Source organism: Macadamia integrifolia, chromosome 13, assembly GCF_013358625.1.
Source record: "Macadamia integrifolia cultivar HAES 741 chromosome 13, SCU_Mint_v3, whole genome shotgun sequence".
In the NCBI taxonomy this organism is placed as follows: Eukaryota; Viridiplantae; Streptophyta; class Magnoliopsida; order Proteales; family Proteaceae; genus Macadamia; species Macadamia integrifolia.
In genome coordinates, this window is record NC_056569.1 from 24,547,518 (window position 1) to 24,565,548 (window position 18,031).

At 34.7% G+C, this 18,031-nt stretch overlaps 2 protein-coding genes across 5 annotated transcripts in view; both read left to right on the forward strand.

Annotated features, from left to right (window-relative positions):
• The window catches only part of LOC122059535 (polyadenylate-binding protein RBP45-like), a gene marked incomplete at its 5' end in the record, with an annotated part of 12,240 nt that extends 10,719 nt beyond the window's left edge, over nt 1-1,521 (forward strand). For all 3 annotated transcript variants that reach the window (XM_042622373.1, XM_042622374.1, XM_042622375.1), the window contains 1 exon segment: nt 1,023-1,521. In XM_042622373.1, coding sequence (XP_042478307.1) covers nt 1,023-1,025 — 3 coding nt within the window.
• A 5,330-nt stretch (nt 1,522-6,851) lies between these two features.
• LOC122059403 lies at nt 6,852-13,627 on the forward strand. Of its 2 annotated transcripts, XM_042622173.1 has the most exons (7): nt 6,852-7,066; nt 8,142-8,228; nt 10,046-10,252; nt 11,042-11,209; nt 11,651-11,704; nt 11,799-11,945; nt 13,141-13,627. In XM_042622173.1, the coding sequence occupies exons 1-7, from the start codon at nt 6,893-6,895 to the stop codon at nt 13,519-13,521; spliced, it is 1,218 nt and encodes a 405-aa protein (XP_042478107.1). In that variant the 5' UTR covers nt 6,852-6,892; the 3' UTR covers nt 13,522-13,627. The 2 variants fall into 2 exon arrangements, with proteins under 2 accessions (XP_042478107.1, XP_042478108.1); XM_042622174.1 differs by lacking the exon at nt 11,651-11,704.
• Nucleotides 13,628-18,031: the final 4,404 nt, after the last annotated feature.

Here is an 18,031-nt window from a genome sequence, read left to right on the forward strand (position 1 = left end):
TTTTTTTTTTTTTTTTTTTTTTTTGCCCATTTTGGCCGGGGAGCAGCATCCAATCCTTGGGAAAATTAGGCTTTTCATTCATAAGATTCTGGCCCCACTTTTTGGTGGGAATTTCTTATTGACACCCCTAAAGCCTAAAGGTGTCAAATACTTTGTACCCTTACTTTTTGTCCTCTTAGTATAACACATTTTCTTTTAGTGAGGGTAAATAATGCCATTCACATGTGCACTCGAAAATTATGTTGAGAGACAATGACAACTTTTGAGAATGACATGATTGTAAGTTACTTCCAAATTATTTTGGAAACTCTTTTTACCCCGAACTTAAAATACTTTGGGAATAAGACAAGGGGCTTTCAAAAGAATACATTTTGTAAATACTCCTATAGAGGTGTCATTCAGACAATATATTTTTATATATATTCATGTAGCTGGCCCATGTAGCTGAGTTTCTCCTTCCTTGTTGGACTGCGCCTCTTTCCCTCTTACTCCCTTCTTTCTTTCTTCATCTCGTCATTTTTTTCATCCCTCCCTCCCCCTATTTTGATTGGACTTGTTTCTTATTTTGTTCTTTTGTATGGATCCATGTAGCCGAACCCCATTAAGTTGGTTAAAGGCTGAGTTTGTTGTTGAGTTTTTTGTTGTATGTATGTAATTGTGATTACATATTTATGCTTGCTTGTTGAGTGTGCATTTCAATATGAAGTCTAAACCTCAGACCTTGACAACTGCGGAATGCATGTAATAATTCTTGTCATGAATTTTTATTTTTATTTATTTTTTTTTGGGGGGGGGGGGTTGGGTTAAAATTCTTGTCATGAATGTTAATTAGCTTGGCAAAGTAGGTTTTGAGTGAATCTGAGAACCTGTAATTCCTAAACCGGTCTCCTGCCGTATGTGTAAAATGACTCTTGTAGTTCCATCTGATTGCCGAAGATTGTTGATGGGTTTGTTTGGTTTGCATTTCTTTCCTTTTTCCATTTTTTCAAGTGCTCTAAATGCTGTGTTTCCACTTTTTGCAGTGATCTGCTTTATATGTGGCAGTGAGGAATTGAGATTTCATCTTTGAGTATGGTGGCATATGTTCTGTATTTAAAGAGGGATTAAGGAGTTTGGACCTTCATATGTTTAATGTAAACTAGTTTGCTGATGGTCAAGTATCATCTCTGGGGCTTATCACTGGTTTGAGGCCATTGGAAGGACCTGTAGAATAGTCTTGCTTGCTGGTGATTGTTTAGGCTTTATGCTTTTTCTTTTTTTTGTTTGTGATCTTTCGTCCGAGTTTGCAGACAAATTATAAACTAGCTAGCTTATATTTGAGACTAGAAGGATTATGCGTTCAATGGATTCTTGTTTTTTTCCTCTTTGACGAAAATTTGCAGGGAATTTGTTGAAACGTGTGCGGTAGTCTTGTTTGATTGATGGGGAGATGCTATTGAACATTTGTAGTATTTTAAACACATTTTAAGATTTGTTAATTTGGATTCGGGAGTAATTGAATTCTGAATATTCTGTGTTTTATTTGATTTGGCCAATTGTTAGAAACTTGGATTTCAATGTGGATTTAGATAAATGCTCATGTTCAAAATTTCTATTACATGTACATGGCTAAAGTTGTAATTATCTGGGGATATAGGTATGTAGGGTTTCTTGTATATTGTAATTTTTTGCGGGGTGCGTTTGGGGGGGGGGGTTGGGAAGAGAGATATACAAACAAGTAGGGGTGTTAATTCCAAGCTTGGTATGACCGTTTAAAGCTTGAATCGACACAGCCCAATTAACAAATTTGCAGGACTCTTGACTGTACTGCCTATGTTATAGGAGATGCCATAGGAATAGAGGAGCTTGGTCACCTTTAGTGATGATGGGGAATTAAGCTAGTGGTAGATTGTCACTTGGTTGGATATGTTAAACTGTGGCTTGATCAACGAGGTTATAAATGGAGTTGTATCTCTGGGAACTTAGAGGTAATTACTAGCTCTGATTGGCGACAAGGCTATGAGAACTCTGGCTACACTGGGGGAGGTTTTTGACGCAGGGGGAAGCATCTAAAGTGATGGAATGAACCACCAAAAATAAAAAGATTTGATGTGGATGGAGTTTGGCTTCGCCCTAGCTTTGCCGTTGTTGGCATGTTTATATTTTATATATTTTGACTTTCTACTCAATTTTGGGTCATTCATTTTCATTTCCTTAACGCGGTGGAGTTTTGGCAGTAACTTTGCATCAATATTACTGAAATTGGGTCAAATGGTTGAAGTAATGTGAAAATATCCTTTGCAGTGAGTGCGGCAGTGTGGTGAGCATCGGATGGTCAAGATGATCTCAGAGCATGTGTCTAGATGTTCTTGGCCACTCGATGCTCATCGCACCGTCGTACTCACTGCAAAGAATTAACCGCTCTGAAGTAATTGGGGAGGTTCAACATTGGTAGGTCATATATATGGTTCAATTGGGGAGGTTCAACTTTGGTGGGTCATATATATGGTTCCCTTCTGCGAGGGGATTAGATTGATCTGGTCGTTCTAGTGGTACTCTTGTCTCCCAGTGGTTTAGAGTAGCTAGGCTTTCCTTTTTCTATTTTTGCTAAAAGATCAATTATATTAAGAAATATAATATAAAGAGAAAATATAATACAACTTGGGATCACCTAGTAATTGCAATACAAATTTGGGAAACACCCCCTTACCTTTGGCATTGCCATCAGCAGGAGAGCACCCATTACCTTCGGTAGAAAGAAATAATAAAAAGAGAGATTAAGTATAAAGATCTTCATTATGCATAAGTAGATTATTTATCACCACTGATAAACATCATAAACACCAGAATAAGCAATATTCACTTTGTCGGGAGCGTTCTCTTGAGTAGCCTTCTGTGTTGATCCTAAAACACAATTATTATGTCAAACTTTTTAACATATATTCCCATTTGTACTGTTTGGCAGTGAATTGGGGAAGTGTGCATGTGAATGTTTTTTTTTTTCCATCCTGTTCTTTGGTGGTTTTTGTTAAAAGGTAGAGGCGCATAAGCGTACCAAATTACAAATACAACATTTAATCTGAACCGTTGATGCTGTCCTATATAATCTAATTCATCCATTCATTTCAACCGATGCTAACACATACACTAAAAAACTTTCACATGCAAATGCACATGAGGACATTTGATCGAGAAAATGTATCCAAATGTCAAGACTTGTTATAATGTAAGTTTAATATCTTAAATTTCGAATCAAAACCTAAAGAAAAATCGTTTATTTGATTCATTTTAAGTATAACAACAATTAACGTGTAGTTCATAATCACTTTGGGGAAAGAAATCTAGAATTAAAGATCATATCATCGGTAAAGTTTTTTACAGTGTGAAATTGAGGATAATTGTAAAGATATTTTCCATCTTATAGATGGAGAATCAATGAGTTTTCAATTTCTACTATTTGTATTTCACATAAAATGCAAAAGTTACAAACAGTTGCAGGTGCTTACCCACTAAATTCTCTTCTAAGCGTCAATGTCATACAACATGCTATCCAATAAAGTAAAGAATTCTACAAAAGTTTGCATTATATCTGGTAAACTTCTTGCCTTTTTTCCACCCATTAACTTGCTTTTTAGCACTATACCCTTGAATGGCATGCAAATATATTTAACAAAGAAGGTCAGAGAAATTATAGCAAAAAGGAATTTGAATATGATGTAAAATGCATTTCAAATACTTATCCCCAAAGTTTTAAATACTTCATAAACCAAATTCTTAAAGATAGAAAGTAAGTTCGCATTGTAAAGTTGGAAATATTTCAGAAATCAAAATCCCAACAACAAAAAGACAAAAAAAAATTTTAATAAAATATTTTAGATTTCAACTTTGTTTAATATTTAGAATAAGCCATGATATTTACTGTTATCTTTATATACATATGTCCTTTTATCCACAAAGAGGACACAAAGTTAAAAAGGAAATCAAAGGTAATTCATGCAAAGTATTGTAATATACTTTAAGGAAATAGGAAAAGAAACAACCCTAACCTTCTTGATATTTGCAGAAATAGGTGACCATTGGTCCTACTAACGTCCAGTAGACAGGCTATTGACTAGCGACGATTAATAGGATAGTAGATGAGAGAGAGAGAGAGAGAGAGAGAGAGAGAGAGAGAGAGAGAGAGAGATGTTCTAATTATTGGAATAAGATCTGAAATTAGAATTGAGTTAGTAAACTATAATTACTAGAACCCCTCCTCTCTCTCCCAGATTCTAGATGAGTCTCCATTCGATTTCCAGACTTCAACCTATCAGATAGAAATTCTGAAGGTAGCATGTCTCCTTTATAAGAGGCCATATTTTCATTGTAAAAAGAAGTCTTATAATTATGTCTGTGAAAAAGGTTTAAACCAAACACAAGATTTATAAGATTAGGGGTTCATCTTTTTTTTGTTAACCAAGGTATTTGGGTCAGCTTACGCGCACCTCGACTAATCCTCGGGGAGACTAGTGCAGCAACCCACCTCCACGTTCTCCACTTAAAATCGTAGATGCGCTTATCCACACAATCCCTAATTTGCCCTAACCATCTGGGCAACCTACAGATGGATAAGATTAAGGGTTCATCATTACTTAGAAAATGATAGGTTTAATCTCTTCCCTAATGGGTAGAGTAGCAATGGACATATATATGGGGTTCAAACATGATTAGCGGTTACGTTGGCCCTTTAGCATTTAATGGGAATAGAAAAATTATGATCAGAATCATACTTGATTGCTGATTAGTAAGAAATTTAAGAAAAACAAACCTCCTCATCATGTACTCAAATATTTTTGCCCCATTTTCTGTATCAAAGTTACTGGGTAGGGAAGAGATATATTGTTGAGTACTTGTCAATGGATGTTAATCGTTGCTTAAGTCATGTGAGAGAGAGAGAGATAATTATTATAATTTTTTTTTGGGGATGCATTTGTATCACACAGGTGGCGTGACTCTTTGAAAGGACGCATGGGAATGTCTAATTGGGAGGGTTTTTTGGTAATTTGAAAAAGTTATGCTATATATGTTAATATATTTATATCTATTATATTTTTTTCTAAAAAAGTAGATCAAAAAAGTTGAATACAAATAATAATAGTATGGAATTATATATGGAGAAAAGAACACTCCTTGCTTGTGTGTGTTTACGTCTAGACACTATAGGTGTGGAAAGATCGTGTTTTTCCCACTTTGAAGATGCTCGTGTCCACTTTCCTATTAGTTGCATGCGCTAGTGTCTACCTGTGCTAGTTGGCAGCGTTCTCTTTCCCTATTAGAAAAAAGAAACCTAAGAGATAGCATGGCCTCTACGCCCAGACATAGTAAAGATGAAATGGCCGTTCCAAATCTTATGAAAAGCTGAAAACTTGCAACAGTTTATTTGTTATTATTTCCTAGCTCGACCATGACTCGTTACCACTGGCCAAGGTCAGCAGCAACAAGCCATGGCCAGCCACTACCATTGCAAGGAACATGTGCCACGAGTAGGGACCAGTTTACAGCAACAAGCCGCGGCCTACCGCTGCAGTTTGGTCCCGTAACAGGCAGCAGCAAAGAGAAAAAAATTGAATAAAAAAGGCCTGTCCGTGGGGTTAGCAGGGTTGGGTCATATCGAGAGATACAATGAGCCATGTCGTTTGTTCTATTCACTTAGTTTCTTTAATATATTTTAAATAAACAATAGAAAAAGACAAAAGAATTAACAAAAAAAAATTAACCTATTTCACTATTATGTGAATAGTGATAGAAAAACAAATACGGAACGATTCATGAAGATCGATAAGCATGCACGACGAATACTACAAAATACACGTTTTAGGTATACCTGAATCTATGGTTGAAGAATAAGAACTTCTCAATGTCTTCTTGTATGCTCCTCGTACAACACGATCAATGTTGGTCTGGTCTACCCTCTTTCCCTTTTGCTTTTGGTCGTTAGTCTCACTTAATAGGTCAGTGATAACTATATATACAGGTGAGTGTAGGGACCAACCCTGCAACAAAATTAGGGTTTCCTCCCCATTGAGGAAACAATACCTTAGGTCCACACATAGTAATAAATATTTCATACCATTAAGGTGTGCTAATAAAATCCAATATCTCCATAGAGATCACTTACCAATGATATTGGATTCTTTCTGCTTATTTCATCTTTAGTCAACACCACTAAACCGGTTTTGGAAACAAATTTTTGAGTATGCTAGCCCACCTAATAGGAAATCTTATAAATAATACTTTATTGTTCACGTAATTGTCACAAGTACTTTTTTTTTTTTTGGAATAATCATTGATAAAAAGGTGCAAATGGCTATTTAGTTACGCTATTACAAAACTTTCAAGTACTGTTAGCCCTTCAAGTGTGAAGTTCACCTTCCATGACAACTTGTGTGTTTTCCGTTCAGATCTCATAGTGATGGAGTGAAATACCTTCTTCAAGTTCATCAGAAAAGATGAAGTAGATATTTCTCTATTGGTTTGGTATTTGTCAGAGAGAGTATACGAGAGTCACTTCTCCTTAATTCATTAATGAAGAGGTCAATCCTTATCTTAAGGAGGCTGGATAGTTACCATAACTGCTCCAAATCTCTAATGACTAGGCTTACGTAATCACTTAAAAGTGGGTGAGGATTAAATCCCTATAATTATACATAGTAGAGTTTCAATTCAAAATTTAAATTTTCACGTTCAAATCTAATCAACATGGTGGGCCACCTTGATACCTTGATGGACACATTATCACCAACATTAACTTCATTTTATTTTTGGGACTTTATAGTAAATGCAATTTAATGCATAATACACATTCACAGGCTATTTATACAATTATCTCTTGTATGGACTATTGGATTGTTAAGGTTTTGGGTTTTTTCATTTCATGGTTGGCCTGAAGGATCTAAAGATGAGAACCATTTTTGTTCTCTTAATGATATATATGGTGTTATGCAAGAGTGTAGCAGAAGGAGATAGAAGTCTCTCCAAAAAAGATGACAATCTGGATTTGGGGTTGCAACTCAAGCTTCTTAACAAACCAGCAGTGAAGTCCTTATATGTATGTTCTTGCAAACGATTTCAACTCATTTTTTAGTTATATACCATTTCTTTAAATTCTGTGTGTGTTTCTAGTTCCAAGCTGGTTAGGAAATTTTTTGCTAGATGAATCACATAGGTAAGAAATATAAGAGTTGAAGATCATGATTTGTTCATGGTTTGCAAACTCAAAATCAAAGACTTGATTCAAATTGGAATCGGCCGCTCAAGATCCCGATTACGTCCGGCTTCTGTAACCCTCTTTTGAATCATCTATGAATGCACTTATATTTTGGGTTATTTTCCTCTTCGTTTTTCTTTTTTTGATAAAAATTATTTTTCTCTTCTTTGGTGATTTAAATTATTTTGGATTATCTTTGGTGATTATCACCAAGGGGTTAGCGCAGTTGGCTTGGAAAGGACACAGTACTCCGACTCAGGAAGCGAGGTCCCATAATGAAACTTTCGCCGCTGCACCTAACTTTTTGGGGCCACCACACGAGAGTTTCCATCTCGGACTGACCCGATCCTCTATAAGCGATATCACGGTAATCCCAGAGACTAGTTGGGTTAAAGATTCGGACACTGGGTATTAAAAAAAAAAGTAGGAAATCAATGAAAATTACCTCTTATATCAAGACCTTCTACAAGTATTTTGATTACAAAATTTTTAAAAACCATAAATCTAAAGAAATCCTTACTTCCTCCTCCCGGTCTGAATTTTTAGGGCTCGGGCCAATTTGGGCTGGTTCCATTTTGAATCCAATGAGAATCGATGAAGGCCGATTATGGGTTTTAAACCTTGTGATGGTTATCTTGTTCTACAAAACCCAACTTAGAATTGAAGCTAGGGCTATGCTTGGATTAGGGTTGGGCTGTGATACATTCTCAGTGTTAAGTTAGATACTAGTTATCTCTATAATTTCATAGAATTGATCCAAAATTTTATTGATGATGAGTTGGTTCTAGTTCAGGACACAAGGTTCCAGAGTCTGGGTTTATACTTTGTAATGGAGTGGTAAGCTTATCATGACCTTAGCAAGGCACTTTCCTCTGGGACCTGAAAACAGAAATTTTGCATGTATATTTGTGTGCAGACTAAATATGGAGATATTTATGATTGTGTGGATATCAAGAAGCAACCAGCCTTTGATCATCCTTTACTCAAAAATCATACCATTCAGGTATCATGTTTGATTCTTTTATTATCCTGCCAATATTTCTATTTGATTTATCAAATTAGATATCTTCATTACTGAAATAATTATTCCTCTTGAATAATATGTCATCTTGGTTGGTTCATGAAATCCCTCTTGTGGTGTTGTTTGTTGTATAGGTGTTTAATAAGGAAAATGGATCTATTGTTCGTATAATTACCTGGTCGTACGGATGAGCATTCCACATCTGTTCTATTTTCTATGATTACATGGGTTAAGAAGGGTATATTTGGAAGCAAAATGGACAGGTGTTGGATGTTCACCCATATGACTAGGTGATCGCACAAGTAATGAATCCAATTTCTTTAATAAGAGCATCATGGCTTCTAAGTTTTGAGGCTTTTTATTAGAGCGATTTAATTATCCAGTGTTATTCAGTTGTTACCTCTCTCTGCTCTTTATTGCTTTCTTCTTTATTCATTTTGGAAGTGAAATGCATATGATGTAGTGAGTTTTTTTTTCCCTCTCAGAAGTTTGCAAAGACTTGCCCTAGTTATTGCTATATTCATTTGAATTCACGAACAAGGTTTAAAACAAAAGTTAGAATCCTGAGAGTAGAATCGAGTTGTAGAGTCTCAAAATTCTAGATTTGGGGCATGTGTAACGTTTCCTATCTCAGTTTGTGGCTTTGTTCAGAAGTTCTGTATTGGCTTGTCATCTCTTATTAGTGGATATATTCTCTCTAACTTTATCTCTTGGACACAGATAGTTTGATTGCATTAGGACTCAGTCTCATCCTCACTTAACTTGTAGGAGTCACTCTCCTATTTTATGGGTTTCACATGTGATATTAAACTCTGCTATCTTATTAAACTTATCATATGTAGTATTAGTTTCCTAAACAATCATTGATGTGATCTCATTTCAAATATAAATCTCTTTAGGAAATAGAGTTTCTAATTATGTGGATTCCTATCTGGCTATATACATAGGTCATTAAGTTGTAATCTTTCAAGTCAAGCAATACAATGTAGTTCTATTACTTAATAAAATTGATTACTTGATTCCCAAAGGGTGTAGTTTTTCAATTTCTTATTTTACATGGTTTGATGATACTAAAACAAAAAGAGTTTGTTAATCCACCTCCTTAGGTGCCTTAGGTTTCTCTCTTCTTTCCGCAGGTCCTTTGTAGTATAGTAGGGTGTTGTACACTTGACTAGGTCTTTCTTTCCCTATCTTAAGCATATCTTATATAGAATTTGGGTAGTGGAATTTTCAACATTATAAGCTTCTACATAATTGCAGTTTCTCTATATGCCAATATAGGGCAGTTGCTTGAATACTTGGAATGTTCTTTGCTCTTCTGTAAGTAAGGTTCATATTCCATGAAACTTCTAGGGTTGAGGTTGGTGGATTTTTAAGTTGAATCTTTGATTTTTCTATGATCCCTTGTTGCTATTAAGGTGGAAAAATATTCAAGAAAAATAATCAGGCTAGTACTTTGATCAATGCATTTTAATGTTTTTTTGATATGGAAAGCTTTGGTTTCTTCCGATGATTACCTGGCTGTTGAAAAAAGTAGTTACAAGCAAGATTCTGAGAGGCACAAAATCTGTCTCTCAGAATCTAAAAGGGTATTTTGGAAAATACCATAACCTAAGAGGGTATCTGTGAACCCTAGGGGAAGGTTTCCGTTTCTTTGTTGCTAACAGGGTGGCTGCAAGCCGAGTAGTAGCCAAAAATTTTTCATCTTCCACATTTTCCAATGTACTTATGTATTTAGTCTTGCATATATATTTTTTTTATTTTCTTATGTGTACTGAATAGTTCAAATATGTTTACAGATGAAACCCAGTTCCTTTCCAACAGGGTTGATTGATGAAGAATTATTAGAATCTATACCTTCCAAAACTGAAATCAAGAGTATTAGGTGTCCACCACAGACCGTCTTAATAAGGAGGACTCAAAAGGAAGATATAGTAAGGGCCAAATCTCAAGTAAGAAGATATCCTAGAAATGCCCATCGGCTCAAAGCAAAACCTGGATATCATGTAAGTCTTGCTTTATTAAATTATATATTTCCGTTGATTTTTTTTATTTATTTAATTTCTTAAATTGTTATTTTATGATAATTCATCGAAACAATTCACATGTATCATTTTTATCTTTATGTCTGTAATTAACACTTAAATGAGCTAAATTGTAATTGCACTTCATTTAAATATTGAGAATAAAGCTGTTGAAGATTAGATTATTTTTTTTGGTTAAAGATGGGTATCCAGGCCTTCGGCCTGACTAGTCCTGTAGGTCCATACCGACTCCACACCGACTCCACAATCGCATGGACCCATAACAAATCTAATAAACTAGTTCACTCTACACTAAATAGTATGGAAGTTACAATATTTATATAAATAGAATTCTGTGGAAAAATGTACTGCAACTCCTTTTCTTTTTTATTGTGGAAGGGGACTAATACCAGGTTATTTTAGGACTCATATTATTTAATCCAGGAGGTTATTGAGAGCTACAATTAGAGTGGTTCATTGATAATTTGAAGATCCACTACTAAATGGTTAGCTCCCAATTTTTGTTGGGATAGACATTGATAATTCAACGAGGAAACTGAGATCATAGCTGTCAAGGCGATGAAACTGAGATCATAGTTGTCAAGGCGTTGTCTAACCCAGATATATTGTGGATGTTTTGATGGTATTGATGATCCTAACTATTAATAGTTAATTATTGATTGTATATTTAAATGTAATGGTCATGCTGCAATGTTTATTGTTTTAGCCATAAAGTGATTAAATTATTGAGAAAATTTATCTCCTTTTCAGTATGCAACATTTCAAGTAGAAATATCGGATTTGAAGTATTATGGCGCCAAAGTATCCTTAAGCTTGGATCAACCAAAGGTTTCTTCAACCAACCAATTCAGTGAAGCAGTGTTATGGGTTGAAAATGGGCCCATAGATCAAATCAATAGTATCCAAGTTGGATGGACAGTAAGTTATCTTAAGCAACACATTAAGGATATCATATGTCAACAGTCTCCCTCCTTATTTATTTATTTAATTTTTTTTCTACTTTTATATCAAATTTATTCAAAGGCCAAACTCTCCTTTTGATTGAATGATGCCCTAATTTTGTAAATGGTATTTCTAATTATGAGTAGAGGGCATTCCCATTAACTGATGATTGTGGTCAGCATATAGGATTTCTATAGTCCACAATTCAATACCTATACTCATTTTAAGAAAGTTTCAATAATTCTAAGGATCGAGATTTCCTAAGGCCACTGTGAATGGATTCTCATTTACCATGATCCATCATGACCCTAGCCAATAGGAGGGAGAGTGGGAGTGCCATATGGACTATCTCATCGTTTAGCCACAGGTGAAGGAAACTTTGTCCTAATTCTAATGTTCAAATTTTTGGGTTTTTAGGTAAATCCAAAGTTATTTGGTGATAACAGAACTCGAATTTTTTCTTATTGGACGGTAAGTTTGAAAGTTGTATCAATGTGCAAAACTTTATTGACTATTTATTATAGGTATCACCTTTCACGTGTTTGTTTTCTTTGCATTTAAGCAGGCAGATGGATTTCACAAGACAGGTTGCTTTAATCTCCTCTGCCCAGGTTTTGTTCAAGTCAGTCGTGTAAAGACCATAGGTATGGCCTATGAGTTAGTCTCCGTATACGGGGGACCAAAATATGAAGATCATTTTTATGTGTTCAAGGTACAAAATTTTACTTTTTTGTTGCACCCTTCTTTGATTTTACAAGTTAATCTTAAGTCTTCCGTAGGTTTTTTTTTTTCAAAGAAATCCATTATTATTATTATTATATTAATTATTAGAACAAAGAATCCACTATCTATGAAATATAAAAATTTATCAATATAGAGCTTTATGTTTGTTCATGTCTAGTGATAAGCATTACTTAATTTAGTGTACTGTGGATAACTTACACCAAGTTGATCACACATTCATGCTCTTCATTCTTACATATCTGTGTAAATATCCCTTGCAAATCCCAAGATACTTTTACCAGATACTACTTAATAGGACATCTTTGGCAATTTAGTGTGCAAGCATCTCTTAAGCTTAAAATAATAATTTTCCTTCTTCAAATGTCCATATTCAGTTTGAGAGAGATGCATGTGTAGACTTGTATGTCCATTTTCATTTTAGCTTTTTGATCATTATATTACTTATTATAGACTTTGTTGTCATTTCTTTGGGGCTATTTTTGAAGAATAGAATTTGTCTGGTCTATGCGTTTTTTGGTGATCTTTTTAGTTACCTTTATAGAGAGACAAGATACTTTTCAAAATACATGGCCCTAATCATATTCAACAATTTTGTCACTTGGATATATTTTTTTCGCTAATGACAGGTGTCCAGGCCTTTGGCCTGACTAATCCTGTGGGTCTATGCTGACCTCACAACCGTATGGACCGGGTCATACCGGGGTTGAATGAGAACCATTAAACTTTCACTGAAAGCAATGAATAGCACTAAACATCCCCGTGTGAGTGGCCCAAGGTGTGCCTAGTAGGAGTCGAACTCAGGACGTACAAGTTTACGGTTCGTACCAAGTTCGTTGCTCAGCAACTATGCTACCCCCCTTGGGTTTCACTTGGATATATGTTCTTCTTCAATGGGCAATGAAAACCTTATCGAGTGTCACCCTTATTCACAATGGAAAACATTTTGGGACAATGGAAATCCTCAAAAAAGACTATCATTGTGAGATGGAAAGCTTAATTCTTTTTAATCTTGAGATTCATGTCTATTTATAATTCTCAAAATTTTCATTCTACATTTCCATAGTAGTTCTGCTAGTGTCAATTTATATATAGTTCAATTTTGTAAGTAATCTCTTATTTATCTTATAAAATTGTTGTATTTACCTATTGTTTTTACATGATAGGATCCAAAATCTGGAAATTGGTGGTATACTGGGTATAAAAATGGAAGAAATGAGCCTGTTGGATATTGGCCATCATCCCTGTTCACTTCCTTAAGAGACTTTGCAAATACAATATCATCTGGTGGGGAGGTCTATAACCCTACAAATGAACATAGCTTTCAGATGGGAAATGGCCATTTCCCAATGGGCAACACTCTTTTGGCAAGTTCTGCTAGAAGGTTACAATACGTGGATCAGAAATCTATCCTAGGGGATGTTCATACTTCTTTATTGAGGTTTAAAGTGAGTAGTCCTAAATGCTATAAGGCAGAATTTGTGAAACCTAACCGAGTGTATTGGATAAATTCGATATTATTTGGAGGACCAGGTGGTGCATGTTGAATTTGACATTCCATTAATAAGTTTTTGAGTCTCATCATTGAACTATTAATGTGCTCAAATGTTTCTAGGATTAATGGTTCTTATATGAGATGATATGTTTGGAAAAGCTTTAGTGTGATTGCTGATTTTTATACATAATTTTTTATAATATGGCACATACCCTAGGCCCCTTAGCTCAACCCAAACAACCAAGCCCTCCCTAAGTTGGGTTTTCAAGAATGGGCATTTCATGCTAATATAATTCAAGATTTAATTCATTGGTAATTCCTGATACTTCCCAAAAGGTATCATTAACCTAGACTTCTGGTATTAGCGTTATCCGGAAAATCCGGAAAATGATCAACACTGAATCTACATCAGACTCAACAAATGGATGACTAAATGCTATCACAATAAATAATCATAACCCCACTTTCCCTGATCTTTAAATCGAAGCCAGAGGACAAAACCATCAGGCAACCTATCAAAGTGACATCATCCATGAATGGAATATAGATGGTCACTCATAATATAATATAATAAATAAATTATAAGAAATGACGATGGTAAGCAATACTTATCAAATCAAAACAACCTCCGATAAAACCGTAGTAGACCTAATAATATCTGGATTATATTATATATATAATCCTACTGCTATAGCTAAAGTTTTTGAGCATAGTGTTACAGTGTTACTACTCTTTCTATTAACAATATGGATTTAATATGACCCTTCATTTTTTGTCTATCCTGGGGTGTTAATCCCACATATTTTTCCTCTCTTCTCACTTTTTTAATCTGTTTTATTACCCTATGCCACCATTTCCTCCCCCAGTCCTACCCTTCTCGGCTCAGGAACTAAAATGGTTGTGTCAGAAGCAGGAGCCGGTACCAAAAGCTTCAACCATGAAGATCATAGTTTCAATGCGTCCATATTTGTCTATTTTCTTACTGAGAGAGAGAAAGAGATACTCTATGAGTTGTATTCAAGCGCCTAAAGGAGAGTTTTATTAGAAAAGAAGGGCTATAGAGTGGAATTGCAGAGAGCCAGACTGAGAGCAAAAGATAAGCTTCAAGAATCATAAATAAATGCCCTTTTACCAACAAAAAATAGAAAATAAAAATAATGGGGAATGTATTATCATTCCCCTACACTTCGCCTATATTTACTAAAACTCCCTTATCTTTTAATTTTTTTCTGATACTCCACTATTTTTGAAGTTTTATATCTCTTTCTCTCTTCCTCTTTTAAATATCCAGATTACCCTCCTTTTCACTTGTAACCTATTAAACTTTTTTCAAATTTTATTGTTCAAAACATGCTTTTATTAATCTAAGAAAACAGCCAATCGGCTTTGTCCTTCTATTATTACTTGGTTTAAATGTTGCTTTGTTGGCTGAAACTCAAACTCTTCCTTGGCTCTCATATGGTTATTTTTCTATTTTATTTTTTTTTAATTTTTTTTAAAAATATTAGTATTGAGTCACTTAAAGATATTATTTATTTTTATCTTATCCATCATCAAGTTTGTTGTTTATTTATTATTATTATTTTTTTCCTTTTGTCTCATCCATCATCACAAGTTTAGTAATCTATTTTTTTTTTTATTGGTATTGGATTGGTATTGATCTCAACCGATACTAATTCGGATCAGTATCAAATTTATGTTACATTCTCCGTTAGGACTGTGACATATGGTTTTAGGGATTAAAAGAATTATAAAAAAATTGATAAAAGTATTGGATATGTATCGTTTTCAACCAATACCGATATTGACTACTTAATCCTTCCGCATTGAAAAGGGATTTAAATTTATGGGAACTCACCACCCTCTAATGGAGGAATGGGACCCATGTAAAATATTGATTTTCATTCCTAATCAATTTGAATCAATCAATTTGAAAAAAGTTTAATAGGTTACAAGTGAAAAGGAAGGGTGATCGGGGTATTTAAAAAGAGCATGGGAGAAAGAGATGTAAAAGTCTAAAAACAGGGGAGTATTAGAAAAAATGTAAAAAATAGGAGAATTTTAATAAATATAGGCCAAGTGTAGGGGAGTGATAGTAAGTTCCCCGAAAATCATAAATGCCTATGTTGTTTGTTCTTTTCCCAAGAGAAAAAAGATATTGCATTGCTTGGCTTTTAGATAAACTTTCACTTCTTTCTCCTTAATGGACCAAAAGTTATGGGGCTCCACGATTCTTTTATACTGAAATCTTTCCCCACACTTCCCGCCAAACCATATAAAGTTGTAAACAAAGGCCTTGTTTTTGGGAGGGTTATACAAATCGGATGATATTTGATCAGATATCTCAATATCCCAATTCGTATTACAGATAGTTTTTGAATGGTAATTCTTCGAATGCGAATACCTCTAAATGAATATGAATGTGAATTGAATTCAGATTTTTGACAATATAAATGGTGGGTATAAATAAGGCAGAGTGTAGATGATGATCGTCAGCTATGTTGCAGATGTTGATCATTAGCTACTTCATGATAACAGTTCACAGAATTTGCTCAAGAATCCTGTTGTGACTCTCGTGTTTGCTGATAACAATAGGTTATGGTTCCAAGATGGAGTATAGCTAATCAAAGTACTGCTACTGAAGGGAGGGAAAAGTGGCCACGATCTCCACTTAAATCTCAAATGCACAGATGGGGAATCGAATCTGGGACCGTACGTCTATCCACCCAATCCCCAATTCTCCCTAACCATCTGGGCAACCCACAGATGAGTTCCATGCTACTTCATATAAGCCTATTGCTATGGCAACAATGTTTGAGCATGGTGTTACTGCTCTTTCTATCAACAATATGGCTTTAAAACCCACCCTTCATTTTTTGTTTTAATAGTTTTCATCATTAGATAGAGTATGAATAATGGGTATATATAAGGTAGAATACAAATGTTGATCGTCAGCTATTTTGCTTGTTTTTGTGTGTAATTGTTTACTTGATTTCTTCCTTCTTGTTGAAAATTCGTTCTCAATAGTTTTTACTAGTGGAAAAGAAAATTTTAATGAATTGAATAGTCAGGATAGGAATATCTTGAGTCATGCGTGTTTGTACTATGTGAAAGAATAATGTGACATTTCTTATCGTTGTATGTAAGGGTAATGATCTACTTGTTCACCCATACAAGTTGTTGGTAGCGTATATTTATGTGGCCTAAATAATTCTCATGAATCTCTTGTCCAAGGTTGCATCTTTTTTCACAAGATGGATGAGTTCCTTGTATCTTGCATACCATGCTCCCAAGGAAAGAAAATATGACATTTTTTAAAGGGGGAGGGTTGTGCATGCCGTCTGCTTTTCTAGATCCAACAACTTAACAAACGGAAGCTTGGGACGGGAGGGGCAATGAGGTCATTTCCAAAGCTGAGGAGGAGAGAGTGGCACAAACTGGGCACCCCAACAGCGTGCAGAGCCTTTTTCATGTTTTAAATTAGCTTCAGACATTCAGTCTTTATTCAGCTATTCAGTCTTGTTGCCAAGAATTCCACTTCAATATCTTTCGACCATTAGGCTAGCATGGTGGCTATCTATCAACTTTTGATAAAAGAGAAATTCTTCAACTAAAACTGTTTAAATACATTCACTAAAGTTCTAGTGTCATAGATTTTAGTTTTCTTGTGCATAACAAGGTAAGTCAATTGCTTGAACAAAATCACAAATTTGTCAGAAAGTTGGAGCCCAAATTTAACATAAAAATGGACTTATAGACATGAAAAAAGAGAAAATAGAATTGCGTTCTAAGCATAATTAGCAAATTCGGATTTGGGAATTATTCGGGCGGAGAATTATTCGGAATAATTCGATTGACTAATTTAAGGATTCGGTCAAAAAAGCGGTCAAAAAAGCTTATTTGGTTTTGTTTTTTTTTTTTGCTTTTTTTTGTTTTGTTTTGTTTTGTTTTTTTTTTTTTTTTTTTTTTTTTTTTTTTTTTAAATACTGTTTAAGTGGACCGAATAATTCGGTTTAATCCGGTTCGGTCCGAATTATTCGCGTTTTATATTCACTTTTGAAAAAATCACGAATTTTAACGAATTTTATTTTTAATTCGGATTCGGTCAGAATTTTTGATTAAATTTGAAAAAATTCGGTTCGGCCGAATAATTCGAGAATTATTTGGCCGAATTGATAACTAGGGTTCTAAGGCCATGAACTGGCTTGCATCCACAACCATGATATGCAAAAATCTCTGAATCCCTCCGGACTTCAGTCAAGTCTCATCCTTCATCTTTTGCTTGCTTTAGATTGTTGATAAAGCTTCTGGTTATCTATCAACTTGTTGGATAGTTCAGCTCATTATTGAAGGATGGAAGGAATACAAACACATGAGCTTCTTAATTTTTTAAAATTTCTTAATCCATACCATCTCAAAAATTTTAGGCAGAAATCTCGCTAAACAACATCGATCAATAACACTGTAGCAAAATATACATCCACATACATTCAGATAGGAATTTCTCCCTCATAATCTGTTTTTACCATGCGGACAATGTTTGGCATTTTGACCATTAGATA